This window comes from Simochromis diagramma, unplaced genomic scaffold (assembly GCF_900408965.1).
Source record: "Simochromis diagramma unplaced genomic scaffold, fSimDia1.1 OVJJ01000387.1, whole genome shotgun sequence".
NCBI lineage: Eukaryota > Metazoa > Chordata > Actinopteri > Cichliformes > Cichlidae > Simochromis > Simochromis diagramma.
In genome coordinates this window covers 512738-529191 of record NW_024387152.1, presented here as the reverse complement: position 1 = coordinate 529191, position 16454 = coordinate 512738, and the positions used below count along the sequence as shown (strand labels likewise).

At 42.5% G+C, this 16454-nt stretch overlaps 1 protein-coding gene across 1 annotated transcript in view; it reads right to left on the bottom strand.

Annotated features, from left to right (window-relative positions):
• LOC120743932 (ERC protein 2-like) overlaps positions 1-16454 on the bottom strand; it is a 152791-nt gene that overhangs the window by 22892 nt on the left and 113445 nt on the right. Inside the window, exon 20 of the mRNA XM_040047959.1 lies at positions 14270-14334. Coding sequence (XP_039903893.1) covers positions 14308-14334 — 27 coding nt within the window. The 3' untranslated portion in view covers positions 14270-14307. The remainder of the gene's footprint in view (positions 1-14269; positions 14335-16454) is intronic.

The following is a 16454-nucleotide window of genomic DNA, read 5'->3' as shown; positions in this document are numbered from 1 at the left end:
TTTTGAGAAAATAAACACTTTTAAGCAATTTATGTACAAACCAATTCTCTTTGATTTGTTTCCTGGTGAACTTTTTATATCTTTCAAAACACTTTCATCCCATCGTAGATCCGGGGATGGAGCTGGTGCGGTGTGAACACAATTAGCTCAATGTGATAAGAAAGGGGCTTGAAAGTTTGAGCTTCCATTCATTCTTTCTCTTGTTATTTTGTTTTTTGTTATAATCAATTGAGAAACAGCAGAAAACAATCCTTGAACACGAACTTTCTCTTGTTTGAAGTTTGACAAGGACGTCCAGAAAGTGTTTCACAGCTAAATTGAAATGGTGTTGTTGAAAGGCACCAGCTTAACTGTCATTTTGGAGCTATTTTTCAAACAGGACATCAAGAAAAGACTGACAGCTGATGGTTATTCGCTGCAGAGATATTTGGTGGGTGCGCCACTCCACTCAGTGCTGCACTCAGAGCAAAGCACAGAAGTAGGAGAAGCGATTTAGCTTTGACAAGTTATCCCCATCCTACAAGTTGACAGTACTCCTGCCTTAACTGTTACATGTGAAAACCTGGGTGCCTAAATCAGTGATTCTGAGATTGCCATTGGTGAAGTCTCAACATGAAAATGCCAAGCGTGTTGTTGCCTTGTTTTCTTTGTGATATCTTCCAGGGTATAAAAAAGCACACTGGCATGCTTAAAAAGGTTTAAACAGCCAACGTTGTTCCAATTGCCAATTAAACAGGACGAAAGACATAAGACTGGAGCAACGGAAGCTGGAAGAACAGAAACAGAAAGGCATTCATTTGTGGATGGCTCGTTTCCAAGTTCAAATAGACGGGCTTGTCTTTTTGTATGAATGTGTCAAATGAAAAGGAATTATTCCTTTGAACATGAGCAGAAACACCCACAGATACACACACAGATACACACAATATATGGCGTACAACAACATACACACAAACAAATTATGGCTAAGCCTAGTTATTACCTAAGCACACTGGGTTGGCCTGAATGGAATGCCTGCTGTGAAACACACCACTTCCAGACACAAAGACTGGCATTACAGGGGAAAACATGCACACGCGCACAGCTCTGACATGCACACACTTCACACAGAGAAATAACGATGTAATTAGAAGGCAAACAATGCAAACAATGCAAACACATGTTTGTATCTTGCTTTCAGTTCTTTTGCATTGCAATGCAGAAGGTTCTGCTGGGCCGTTGTTTTCAGTCCTGCTAAACACATGGTATCTTTTTAAATCAGCGGGTGGTTAAAGCTGGCCAAGGGTGAACATATTCATATGTTTTTGTATAGTTTGTGTGTGTGTGTGGGTGTGTGATAACTTAGACAGTTGGGAAGCAACATTAATATAAAACAATAAATATTAAAATTACCGTCTTAAGTGAATGCTTGGATTTTATTTCCAATTATGCTTTTGTTTTGCATAACCCAAACATAGTGCATCTGCGTGTGTGTGTGTGTGTGTGTGTGTACACATGTTGTTAATGTTGTTAATGCCAGTAGAGAAGCTTTGCTGATTAGCAAGAGGAGCTATGATATACAGCTAAGAGTGTGCGGTGTCACATTTGAATGCAACTAATCAAAATAACTTCAAACTCAGGCTTCATAATCAGCCAAAATCCTTCTAATGAAAGGATTCTCAAACATAATGTAGATCATTTCTTTGACTTCTGTGATTCACCTGCTGCTCTTTGTTGAATAGTTGGCCTGCACAGGCATCGTTCATTGAGATAAAACCAGAAAGAGAAGAAGAGAGAAACAGAGAGCTAGAGGGGGGGTTACAGAGAAAGAATGTGGCTGAGAGGGGAAGGCTGAGAAATTAAATTGAGATGCAGAAAAGAAAGACAGATTGCATCCATTCTGGTATGCCATCTTTACGATCTGTCTGTGAGAAAGCTAGTGAAATTGAACTCAGGTGTGGTGTGATGCCGAAAAAGCCATTTTCCCATTAGGTCCATGGAATCTCACATAAACAAATTACAAAAATACTTTCTCTATAAAAGAAAGGGTGAGCTTTCTGTAACTGTGCAGTGAAATCTGAGCAGGGCTTTGTTTATGTGTGTGACAGAGTGTTTACATTGTCCTCTGCTCCCATCCCTTCAGACGGGGAGAGCACCAGGCCTCCAACAGCTCTGTTTCTGTCACACTACCTGTCTGTTTGTGGGTTTTTTGTTATGGAGAACATGTGCTGGTTCTTTATATGTGTGTGTGTGTGTGTAACTGCGAAATGCCAATTCACTGTCCTCATTACAACTAGCTTAACCGCTCAAGAGTGATGAGTTCAAGGATGGAGGGAAAGGTTGGAAGCCAAGAAAGAGGGAAAAAACCCAATGATTGATGGTCATGATCTTACACTACTGACTGCACATGGTTGTGACTCGTTTGAGTAACGTCACACACTCCTTACAAACATCACAGGCTGTTCTTTGTCCTTTAGGTAACCTGTAATTTATCCAGTAAGGAACACCTTGCCACATATCACCAAGCATACCTGTTAGCTGACTAAAGCCACAGTCGCACCAAAAACAATTGCCAAACATTTCAATTACTTCCTCTTGCGGTCGATCCCACCTCAGCAAACAGCCACAGCAGCAAAACAAGTCTAGTTAACATCCATCTATCTTCAGAGTATTTATTTTGGCCTTTCTGTGTTTCCATAGCTGCTTGGTGAGTGTAAACTAGCGGCATCTGCATGCCTTGTAGCGAGCACAAGTACAGAGTGAATAAAATGTTTGATATGGATCATTTTAAGCGTCCGGTATGCTAATGTTAGCTGGCTAGCTAACACACTATTTCCTGTCCCACCTGCTGTTCACTACAGCAAGCGAGTAAATTTTGCATGGCCAGTTTTGATCTGGCTTTTGAATGCTCGCACTCAGCAGTAATGCTAGAGCTCTAGCAGAAGCCTCCCCAGCCAGCTTCTCCCAGCAAGGGTGGGGATTGAGTCCAGGAGCTTTCAAGGTTACTCATATAAGGGGACAAGTGCAACATGTAAATGTGTCCAAATCAACCTAAACATTAGTTTGATCAAATGGTCCAACTTCAGCAACCTAACCTGATCCATAATCCCAACACCTAGAGAGAGTAAAGAACAAAATGTGATGCTGATCTAAGATCAGCAATAGGAGGACCACCCACCAGTGAAGCTAATCCCATGGCTGCAGAGTTGAAGCCTTGCTGCAGGTCACTCCAGGAGAGGATATTAGAGTAAAGCATAGGTACAATAGTACCTATTGATGATGGTTTTATATTTTATCCTGCCACGCTCTACTGTGCTTGCATTGAGAAAGAATGACTACACAAATCTCTCTCCCTCTATCAAACTGCTAGAGTACAGTTCATATTTAGCATTACAGTCTGGTGATATAAGTGGTTTTTAAAAAGTAGGCTGACTGTCTATTTTAGGTTTTCTCATGTCACCAAAGTATAGTATCACTAAAATAGCAGTCCTCTTTTTTCATCCACGCAGCCAATCCAGGGTCCTTTTTTTCATTTTCTGGGGCGATCGTGGCTCAAGAGTTGGGAGTTCGCCTTGTAATCGGAAGGTTGCCGGTTCGAGCCCCGGCTTGGACAGTCTCGGTCGTTGTGTCCTTGGGCAAGACACTTCACCCGTTGCCTACTGGTGGTGGTCAGAGGGCCCGGTGGCGCCAGTGTCCGGCAGCCTCGCCTCTGTCAGTGCGCCCCAGGGTGGCTGTGGCTACAATGTAGCTGCCATCACCAGTGTGTGAATGTGTGTGTGAATGGGTGGATGACTGGTTGTGTGAAGTGCTTTGGGGTCCTTAGGGACGAGTAAAGCGCTATACAAATACAGACCATTTACCATTTTTCATGAAATCAAACCATCGGGCCTGAAAAGTCAAAGACTCACACAGATCTGAAACTGTTGACATTCTTCTCAACTCTCTGTGTAGATTGTGAAAGAAAAAAACCACACATTTTCACACAAAGGTGAATCAGGCTGAAAGCTGGATCTGCATATTCTATCAGACACTCTCTAGAAGGTCAGCAGTGCATTTGTGAACACGTATCAGTAGCAGGGGTTTCAAACCTACCCCATCACATCTGCCATATATGGTAGTTCTTACTCATTTTATTTATGAGGCCCAGTTTAACTGACCACTTATCACATAAAGTTACTATAGGCAATGATCCACGCATTGAGTATCACTCCATCAGCAGAAACACAGAAGAGCCCACTGCTGGTTCTGTTTTAGCCAGTCAAACACATTCACATCAAACACTCAGCTGGCGGCAATCTACGAGATATAGAGGAGTAGAAAGAAAAGAGCACAGCGAACAGAAAAGGGGGGACGGAGATGCACTGATTCAAAGCAACCCCCAAAATGGAAGCCTTGGGACAAACAACCAATCAGAAAAGGATTGCTGTCTAGTCCAATCAGAATGCATTCCAGTGAGAATCCACTCCAGACCTAACCAACAAACCCCGGAGGTAAGCGCAGAAACAAAAGTCACACACAATGTGACCTAGATACAAAGCACAGCATCTTAACTAAGGGCCTGACCACGTCTAGCCTCACCGTTCCTAAAACTGAGGGAGTCTGTGTTCAATCTACCGTGAGTACTAACAGTACCACATATATGTGAGTTTGTGCCTGTAGGTAGAGGGGACTGTTTTTGTGTGTGTGTGCGTGTGTGTGTGTGTGTGTGTGTGTGTGTGCGTGTGTGTGTGTGCGCACATGACTCAAATGAGGTGGGTGTCTAGGCTTAGACCCTTGTTTCAGAGATGAAAGCAATGAGGATGGTGGCAAGGCAAATGGACGCGTGAGTGTTCGCACTGCTGCATGTGCTGCATGTGCATGGCAGTTGGTAAGCAGAGACATCTCCATAGGTCTGGAGTAATAAGAGGACAACAAAGCATGAAGGCATTTGAGTATGTATGAGTCCACAGGCACACAAACCAGTTTGTGCTTTCCCCTTACGCTTCAACTGTGTGTGTGTGTGTGCATGGAGTTGTGTCTCAGCCAGAGTGTGTACAGGATTGCATGAGAGTGTGTGGTTGTATAGATCCCTTCTTGGCAGTGGCAGTGTAAACTGAGGAGGGTCTTACATGGGCTTTAATCCTGTGCTGAATGTCATCGTACAAGTGTGGCTTTTCCACAGGGCCAGATAAGAGAGAGGGAACCAGAGGGAGAGCAAGTTCAGATGCACATGTGTAAGTTATATGTACGTGTGCATGTGGGTGTAAGTGCGTACATGTATGGGAAAGACACCCACGTAAAGGATCCTGACCCACTGGTTGGATGTCAAGGATAATAGCAGTGACATACAGTAAGCTGTGAGGGACACAGAGATCATTAATCTGCTTGTCTGAGCCGATCTAGTGACAGAGAAAGCGTCCACTCTGACATCCAACTCTAAGGTTTCACTGAAAAACATAACCTGGTTGAAAACACACTACACAGCCCAACAAGCTGATCTGTGTTGGACTAACTTGCATCTGAGCCAGGAGTTTATACACGTTTTTTCATTGTGGGGCTCAAATGAGAAGTTTATTCTGTAGCCCTAAGACTCAGGGGCTTTAAAGCATTCTGCTCCCCGTGTCACACAGGTACCCTGCAGCAAGAGACCCGCGAGCCATTCTGGGATTTGAAGCTTAAGATCAACAAACATCATGCAGAGTTGAAAAGGTCGCTGACATAAAGTGTCAGTGCCTCTTTTTTCATGAAAAAGAATTAATTATCATTAAAAGATGCTGCAGTGTTACAAACATCAAGACAGCTCATCTATTTAATAAATGAGGACAATGTTCGGGAAAATGTTTTCAGCTAGTGTGAGAAATAAAATGCAGCCTGCTGCTATAGACGGCCTAATTAGTGGTCAGCCCTAATGTTGAGTGGCAGTGCAAAGGTTGTTATTACAGTAGTTCAGTGATAGCCCAAGATATGAAGCCTGACTTTCAGTGAGAGGAAACAGGTAAATTCCTGTTAGTTTTCCTCTTCAATTCTACAAGGGGTGTCTGATAGCAGCTCTGGCATGTCTACAACAGGGAAAGAAAATAGTGAAATTCCTTCTTCTATTACTTATTAAAATACATTTAGTGTTTTTTCTCAGCCACATGGTTTCCATGGGTGTCAATCTTGATCATATATGTTTGCTTTCTATTAGGCAATTTAAATGTATCTATTTCTGCATGCATGCGTGTGCAAGATCTTGCAGCAGTACTTGAGCTGAGGTATCCAACGTGCTATGTTTCAGGGTGTTACATCCTTTCGGTAAGTAGCCATATATAGTAAAGTCAGCAGGTGTGAATCCCCCTAGTTTGTGGCAACCCCCACCACATCCCTCTTGCTGCCTCTGAATATAGCCCTCTGCCTCGGAGCAGCAGCCACATCTATGATTGGCAGCCTAGGGCTGGGTCTATATGTTAAAAACACAGTTTGGGAAACAGAGGCCTTACCCTAGACCCGAGGCTCTGTGGTATTTTTAGAGCTTTTAGTGTGGCTGCATGTGTCTTTGTGTGTCTGTTAAAGACAGGGAACTCAGGAGAGCATAGGAAGTCTGAAGAAAATAACTGGTTTAAAAGGAAAAGAGTGTGATTCCCATTTTTTTCTGTTTGCAAATCCCAGTGCCTCCCCTCTATCAGTGCTTCTTTGTGCACGTTCACACTTTCTCTTTGGGGTGTAATCCAGCTTGAACACAGGATCTCACCTTTGAGGTACCTTATGCACAGTTACTTTTCTGTATGTCTCATACACAGGCACGCACACGCACAAACCCACGGATGCTCAAAGTGCCTCCCCAGGTGCAAGTTTCTCCTGAGGGAAAGGATTTTGTGTGCTGCCATCACAATGAGCTGCAAATACCCTTTTAATCCTGCCAGGATCTCTCACTCTCTTTTTTCCCTCGTTCTTGAACTCTCGTTTACACACAAAACTTGCTGCACAGTTAAAACCTATTCAGGTAATCAATATCGTTCCCAGTTTGTGCCGATATACCACTCCTGCGACGCAGTATTTAAATATGTATTTCCAATATTCTAGATCTAAAGGAAATTTAAAACGTGAATGTGTCTTGAGCAAATCCATTTGAAGAAGTGACAGCGATAATAAATAATGAAGCATAAAACCGAGAGAAGAAAAAGGAGGAAGACAAAGGTGAAAAACAGCGACAGTTCAAGGTGGACTGATTTATGACTGTGGGCTAACTTGTACAGAGAAGAAGAGCTTACAGACTGAATCATACCTGGCATGTTCAGACAGAGAGGGGAAGATGAGGGAGTTCAGTATTCCAGCTTACATTCTCACTCGGTCTGCAAACTGTAAATGTTTTGTCAGTAATATAAGAAAGTAACAATATTATTCAATACCAGTGAAATGTCCATCCAATCAGGAGAAGGCCACTTCTGAATACTAGTGATACGTCTGTATTAGCTGGATAAATCATTAGGACAAGGATGAAAACAAAAAACCCAACAAAATGAGCTTCTTATAAAGCTGTTGAGAGCACCACTGAAAATATTTACTTAATTGGTACGTCAACAAGACTGTATAAATGATAAGCATCTAATAAGTTATGACTAGGGCCCCCTAGGGCCCCATATGATCCTATGATGCAACAAGTTTCTGATTCATCCCATCATCAGTGGCCAAAAGACAAATTACATTTTGGACTGCACTGTGTGGCTTGAGTAAGAAACCCCTTTTCATACCCAAGAGGACAGTTGTGTGGCTTAGTGAAGGAAGGTGTGTGTCTAATACAACCAATTAGCAGAAAAGTCTTCAGATCTCCATATTTTGGCTGGGCTACTGAGGTGGGCCACACAGGGCTTTGTAGATTGATTCTGACAAGCTGCTCGCACATGTACATTTTCACTGCATGGATAAGCACTGATGAATAGGGATTTACTTGCAATTACAGAATTTAAAAAGCCAAATATTAGTCGTTCCTGCAAACGCAGGTTTGCATGAGCCATTGTACATGTGGCCATGTCTCTGCCTGTGTAATGAGCGTGTTGTGGGTGGGGAAAGGGAGCTTACTAAGACAAACCGCCTTATGATCCCCACATCAGGTGTTTAATTGTCTTCTCCTTCACAGAACTTCAAATAAAGCACACACACACACACACACACACACACACACAAATACACGAATAAACTTGTCTGCTTCACTATTTATTCTTTCCTTCTTTTCTCTCTTCCACATTTCCTCCTTCTAGACCTGCTGCAGCTGCAAAAGTGTCTCTGGGTTACATCTGTCTACAGCTTCACACACTGACAGTGACAAAGCATCCCTGTTGCTGCTCTTCACCTACATTAAAGAAATGTTTTGCATTTCAAAAGCAAGTATGTTAGATTTTTACAGTATAACTTAAGTAAAAATGTGGCCCTGAGTAGGGTTTAGCTTCCTTCTTAAGCTTTTCAAGATACGGTCTTCAGATCTGCCACACAAATAAACTACATTTTTTAAAAGTTGCCACAAAGAGAAGCAGCAACTCGCACTGCCAAAAGAAGTTTGGAACATAACCGAGTTGTTGTTGTTTTTTCTTTTTAATTGAACTACAACATACAGCATACTCAGATGTCAGTGCTCAGGTGTTGCTGAGCTATCGACTTCCCTCCACTCCTGCTCAACCTGGTGGAACCACCTTTGACTTCACACACTGATTATGCTGACAGCTAGCTGAAGGATGGCCTCGGTCAGACGCCTCTACTGACCCCTAAGCCATGGTTCACTGACTACCAAAGACACATGGCGCAGCACAGCTTTGAACAAAGACGTATCATTAACCCAAACATTACCCAAATACATTCAGATTTTGTGCACACGCTGCTGGCTAGTAGACTACAACTTTAATAAGGTAGACAAAATATTGGAATTATAGGAAACGACTTCCTATAAGAAACACAATAAACAACATGGTACTTGAGTTCAATGACCCAGTGTAGTTTCTGTTTCTGACGAGACTCTAGTGGCACCACCCAAACTATAATTGCTTCAACAATATTTTATTTTCACACATAAATTAAGGGTATGATTTATAAAGTGCCGTCTCGAGCCGACTGACTGTTTAGAAAATCCAGTGTATTCATTAATGAACATTTACTGACTCATGTTGATATAAAGGAGATGATATTTCTTCAGGCAGTTTGTCAGCTTGTAATAATGAATGCGTGGGGTAATAGTTGTTTGCTAGTTCTAACCTGGCACACGGTGCAGGAAATAATGGCAGGGCTGTGTGAGCTGCTGGCCTCATTTTTCACTGGAAGCTACTTATATTATTCCCTTTACCAGGTATACCTTGTTGGTTTTGGGTTGGATCCCCAGCTGGTACCAGCAAGCCTTCAAAACTGCTTTAATTCTTTGTGGCATCGATTCAACAAGGTGCTGCAAACATTCTGCAGTTACTGCAGAATCGTCAGCTGCACATCCAGGATGCAAGTTTCTCATTCCACTACATCTCAGAGGTGCTCTGTTGGACTGGCATATGGTGACTGTAGGGGCCATTCGAGTACAGTGAACTCATTGTCATGTTCAAGAAACCAAATTTAAACTCTCTGAGCTTTGTGGAGTAATGCATTATCATTATCCACTGATAGCAGCCATCAGTAGATGGGAAAATCAATGACCATGGGCAACAACAATACTCGTTTAAACAATGCGCAATCGGTACTAAGGTTGATACCGTTGAGGCTGGCAATGGATTCTGTCTATATGTTCTTTTAGTTCTACCACCTGAAGGTTGCAGTAGAAACTCATCAGACCTGGCAACAACCTTCGGTTGTCCAGTTTCGATGAGCCTTTGTGAACTGTAGCCTTAGTTTCCTGCTTTTAGCTTGCAAGAGTGCATCTGGTGTAGCTGCTGTAGCCCATCTGCTTCAAGACTCTTTGTGCTGTGTGTTCAGAGATGCTCTTCTGCATACCTTTGTTTTAATGAGTGGTTATTTAAGTTACTGTTGCCTTCCTAACAGCTCCAAGCAGTCTGGCTATTCTCCTCTGACCTCTGGCACCAACGAGGCATTTTCGCCCTGAGAACTGCTGCTAACTGGATATTTTCTCGTTTTCAAACTATCCTTTGTAAACCCTACAGAAAATGTGGGGAAATCCCGGTAGAATAGTTTCTGATCTGCCGGGATTTCTGAAATTCTCAGGCCAGTCTGTCTGGCACCAACAATCGTGCCACATTCAGAGTCACGAAAATCACCTTTCTCCCCCAGTTTGAACTTCAGCAAGTCGTCTTGACCATGTTTACATGTGATGTGTTTCTGCGATGTGCCATGTGACTGCCAGATTAGAAACCTGCGTTTCTGAGCAGTTGAAAAGCCTGTTGAATTGGCTGGAGAGTTTAAATGATGTAGTGATAAGCTAGTTATGGTTGCTATTTTGTTTACAGTTAGAAATCTATAAACAACGTGAGACTGAAACTATCACATTATATTTTTATATGATGTTAGTTTCTTTTACAACTACTTGGGAACTTTTGGTCTCAGGTTTGTTATGAAGACAAAGAAAACTGTGATTATGGGCTGTAAAACTGCATTTACAGAAGCCATCTTTATGGTGCACAGCACTTATGGTCTGTGAAAGCTCAATTTCATGGACATGCACATACAACTTTATATTTATTTTATACCTGGAGCTCATTTATAATCAGTAGGCTGTTGCAAGAAAAGAAGAAAAAAAACACAGAATAGTGATGTCTAGAAGAAAACCTATAGGGCAACTTTGTTTGATGGCCATAAACAGAGGATAAAAGAGATTTTATCTCTTAAAAGTATGCAATGGGCTGAGATATCTGGTGTTTATGTTTAACAGAACAGATCCCAGTTAAAATCTATGTATGTTTAAAGAGATCAACACCTTCAAGGGGAGTAATCTCTAGAAAGCATCACTCCCAGTCTTCTGGTTATGACTCAAAACTACAGACAGAAAGCTCTGGCCAGCTCTGCCACTCTGAGGGTGAGTGAGTGTGCATACCAGGAGTACTTCATATATTACTACATACTGTATTCTGCTGACATTTTAAATGCGAATTCCTCCTTCTGGGGACATAAAAGGCCCCCTATCCAGTTTCACTATATAAAAGGCAAAAAAACTCAAACAAACTTTGTTCAAGGTTACGGTACGTTAAGATTAGGATTCAGCTTTGTATTTATTTCTTAACGAAATTGGACGCTAACATATCAGCTATGTTTTGTCAAGGCAAAACATGAACTGAGAGACCCTCAGTAGAAGAAGTGGTTTGATCCATAGCTTCTCCAGTGTGTCTGGCAAAGTGTCCTCAGGCAAGATACTGAATCCCAAAATACTCCCGATGCAAGTGTGAGTGTGTATGTAATACAGAAAGTGCCTAAAGGGATACAACTGTATGGATGGGGAATGTGGCTCGCACACGGAGTTAGAGTAGAGCTATACAATTATCAGTCCTTTTATGCTGGACTAAGATATAGTAAGCTCTGGCCTGCAGTGCACAGGAGGAAGATGAGGAGATGAAACTTTTACCTGCTCACATGGCCCCCAAAGCTGCTGTGCTTTAATCTGGCTTGGATTTCAGCTCCACTCTGCCCTTTAATTATTTCCATGTCCACTCCATTTGTTAAGTAAAATCCATTCAATAGGCTGACAGAGGATTAAGAGGACTGTGATGTCTCTGACAATGTCGTTTATGTTGTGCATTCTTCTAAACTTCATCTTGACTTGCTAGCTAACCATGACCATGTGTCATTTCCTAATGATCCTAGATTGGCTGGATCCAAAAAACAAACAAACCAACAAAGAGAAAAATACTTCCAGGTTTAAACAGTTTGGATTTTGGGCTTTTTTCTCTTGTCTTTGTTCTCCCTCGTGCTCTGAGATGTACTTTTAATTTGACAATGATCAACAGGTTAGCAATCCACCGCTGCACATAGACACTCTTGGGATGCTCGCAAACATACACAATGTTGCCATGCAAACACTGTATCCTCTGCGAACAAAGAGTGGGCAAATGAAAGCCATCTTCTTGACTTGTTTTAACCTGAACAAAGTGCGTGCACACACATGCATGTGAGCAAACACAAATACATACATGTACACAAACACATTTCTGTCCTCACTCGGAAAGCCTCTGAGCTTCTTTTTGCTTTATTCAGTACAAATAACTTCATGGTGGGATAAAAGCATAATGTTTCCAGAAACCCCCCACACTGTGCTTCACTCTTCTGGCCTCATGTTCTCCCTCACTTTTTCCTCTGACCCCCTTCTCTTCTGCTCTCACTCCAAAAGGACATTCTTATTTCATTAGAGGTGGGGTCTAGGAGGCCAGCGGGTAAACAAAACCTCTGTAATCAACAGCAGGACATACACAGCCTCAATGAGCCAATCAGAGTCTGTAAGACAGAACCATGGCTAACCAATACAAATCCACACCTGGATGTTCAGAACTCAAAGTTGCCAACTCAAACTCAGCACTTAGGTTCTTGTGGAATGCAGCCTAGCACCGGGACCCAAGGTTATCCATAAGAAACACCAATCAAATCTAGCATGCACACAAGCGCCCAGACACACAGATCCCTGGCTATTTGTCTATCGGTGCTGTCATCTCTGTTTGCTCATATTAGGGAGGGCTCACTCAGGGACAGGATATGGGGATTAGGTCTGGCCTTATTGCGCTGTAGCTACATACCACTGAATAGCTCCCATCTGTTCTCCCATAGAGGATGGCTAATACACGTTAGCTGCGCTCGTGCTTTGCACTGCCAGAATAACAGCAGTGGATAGATGAGCAGCACTGATATCGCTAGCCACAACACCACTCTGCACCAAAGGCTAATGTGCCTGGCTTATTCTATTAGATTAGGATAAGAAGAACTAATACACAAGTATACGCAGAAGATCATGATATCTGATTGGAGATAGTAAACCAGTAGGCTAATCATGGGTCCAATTCCAGATTTACCTTAAGGAAAATGTGTTAGAGCAGGGCAAAGTTAAACCCTAAGAAAGGTGGAGAGCAGGAGAGATGGAAAAAAGATGGAGAGATGGAAAGAGAGGGAGAAAGGGGGCAGTGTGGTCTGTTTCATTACGGTGAATCCTGACACTGCTGCATTCTCAGCACACATGGACTGGATTATAGGCTATGTGGGCTGCTCCGCCACTGTATAGCTCACCAACACTCACTTCAACACACATACATGCACACACACACACGAGCACTTGCGAATGCGCACACAAACAACGTGGCTGAAGACACAAACGCTTTGCACTGCAGAAAGGCAAACCATTTGCTCACGCTATAGGACTCTTAATCCCAAAAGCAGTGCTGGGGCAAAGTGCACAACTTCTAAGTTGTTGAGGTTAGAGGCAGAGTCTGCTTGTGATGGTCCACCTGTGGATTACTGGGGGAAAGGAATGAGATGCACTGGAAACTATGAGTACACTATGCAGCCTGGTTTTCGCTCCCATTCCCACATAAATACATAAGGGCCCTTTTGCTTTTTTCATCTCGCTTTCCCTACCTTTGTTGTCCCTCATATGTACATTTATATGTCTCTTTTAAACCACACACACACGTATTAGCTCGAAGCAAACCATTACCTCCCTGCACAGACCTCTTTCTGCACGTCTGTGTTCAAAGGGACCCTAAGCCCATGGGGGGGGGGCTTCGATATAAAACTCCCCAAACAGGAATTATGCTTTATGACTTGACATTCTTCATTTTATGCTTTTTTAGCTTTCAGCCTTGAAAAAAACCCTTTCATGGCTGTTCTGTGTTGTATTATAATTAGCTACCCCACACACTGGCACACAATAGGGTGGAGTAGTGCGGTAAAACTTTACTGTGACTGAAAAAGTGGGGTGCGGAGAGACAGACTCATCCATCTCTGGTTTTTCTCACTGTGTCGTTTTTATCACCTATGGGCCCTGGTATGTTCGCTTTAGGCTGCTGGGTGTATATAGGTCCAATAACACACAGTTTCCTATAGAGCCCAGAGTGCATGCGCCACACTCAGCACAATCAGCATATGAACACTTCTCTGAAAAGCAGCCTAAAAACTCTAAACATATACATAAAACTGAATGAAACATCCCCGAGCAATGGAAAAGTCGGCTCTATTCCACTCTCCTGTGTCAGAGTTGGGTAATGCTGTGGTTATTGTGGTATCATCAGTGTTCCTGTCTAATGGTTACTCAAGCCTACTGAAGAAGCGTATTAAAGTATTTGGAACACATGTACAGTATGACACTCTGGCAAGGGCTAATGTTAACTTCAAAACTAGCCTAAGGTGTAACAACAGCTGTGCGGAAACTCACTGTGAAGAAACGGATGTGGGTGGTCATGTTGGTGGTCATCATGCCCATATTCCCTCTTCATCATCCTGTGGGTAAACAGTAAAAACATGCATCATCATTCTTATAATTTCATTGCGCAAATTCTGGTTTATTGGGTTGAGTCTCATTAACTAACTTCCCTGTCCAGCCTTAAACCCCAATGACTTTAAATCCAAACAATCCTGCTCATGCTCTCATTCAGAAAAGCTGTGCATGATATCACCATTCCTCAGTGTGATTGTTAGAAACCAATAACTAAACACATAAGGTGTTTCCTTTAGACTGAAACTGTGCAGACAAGAGCCCTGCTAACCAGAAGGCTAATTCACTTAGACACTTACAATATGATAGTTAGCATGACCTGGCAGCTCACTATAGCCAAACCCTTGCCTGCACAATGCTAAAATAGGCTTCAGTAAAGCAGAGTCTATGCTAATGTGACACTCCAGCAAAAAAAAAAACCTTGGCTGTACTCCACGGTGGCTTTGGTTGAACTGAGTAGTTGTGACAAGCTCGGTAAACTCAGTAGGCTACATCTCAGCAGCTAAGCTATAGATATAATGGGCTTTCAATGGAACATGCTACGTGCTAAAAGCTAACGTGCAGTGAATGGCTGTGACAGGCCCCGTAAACAGAGCCAGACCTATAACCACTCATTCTGCCAGGTTAAACACACACACACAGACACACAAACAGGCCAAATACCATGTGCTACTTCTCATAAAGTTGAAGCAGCCAGCATGTTAGGACTTAGAATAAAGAACAACAATCTAAAAGAAAAGGTTGTATAATTCTGTCTCTGATAAACACTATATGGCTGCTTTCTATTTCCTTCCGAGGCTATTGCCAAGCATCTGGCAGCGGTGCTGGCATGCCTAAATGAGAGCAACATGAACGCAACGTGCCCGTCAAACTGCACAGACTCCATGCTGAGACACAAACCTAGGGTGCTAAATCCACATCCTGTGCATGTCACCTCAGAGTATTTTTCACTTGTCCTCTCACTAACTCCATTACTAATTAAGCAGGGGCCTGGGAGTACAGTTAGAGGATTGGTTTGAACCTGATAACTGTGGCAATGAGATTTGAATGAGATGTGGTTTTGGCTCCTTGGAAAACTTGAAAGTGTATTCTCGTGTTTGTGTTTCCAACATGCCAGCGCATGGATGTGTGCTCACGCGTCTTAAATTTGCAGCGCGTATGTGTGTGTGTGTGTGTGAGCACGTGCAAATGCAAACGCAAACGCAAAAAAAAAAGTGCATGTGTGGTCACTGGTATGTTATTCATGGCACTAGCTGTATCTTGGAAAAGCATTGTGGTCTCTAGGGTGAGCACGGAGAGCCTCTTCATCATCATTATCATTATCATCATCAATCATCCTTCAAGTGGTGTTCCTGGACCCGGCAACGGACTGAACCACTGACCTAGCCACACTTGTTTATTATAACTGAAATGGGAATGACGGAGGAAAAGAAGGGACAGTAAGGAAATGGAGAAAGAGAGATGTCACTAGATGTTAAAGAAGGAAAAGACAGAAATTGGTGGAGTGGATAAATCACGAGCAGAGGCAAAACAATATCAACTAGAGGTGAGGCAGAGAGAGACAGAACAACATGTTTTTTGAGGGAAAAAAGCGTAACTAAACATGTCAGTTAAACTGCAAGGAGGCAAAAGAAACGTGAAGACCAGTGTTTGGAGATAAACACTATGACCTCAGGGAAGTCAAGTAAATCGCTAAAGTTTCCCATAAGGTCAAAGATCAGAAATGAGGAAAAAACAATGAGGTGGCATATCTGACCTCTGTCAACAGGGTCTGCTGGTCATTTTAAACTGTGTGTTTGACACAAGGGTACAAAAAAATCCTAAATGCAGAACAGGAAGGTGAAGATGTAGTGTTGACTGACACGTTCATGTTTCTCTATTGTGGCAATGCAACCAGGGCAAAAAACTAGCATTAAACACGATTTATCTTTTAGTTATAAAAAAGAAAAGGAAAGCAACCCTAACAAGGCTATTATCCTTCACCCTTTTTCAAACATGGTAAAGAGAAAACACTTGGAGCAGATGTGCAACAATAACAAATAACATATAAACAGGGAAATGAACTCTGTAAAACATCTGCAGCTGGACGGTCTCCACGCTGGCTAAATCGTTATCAGCATCTAAG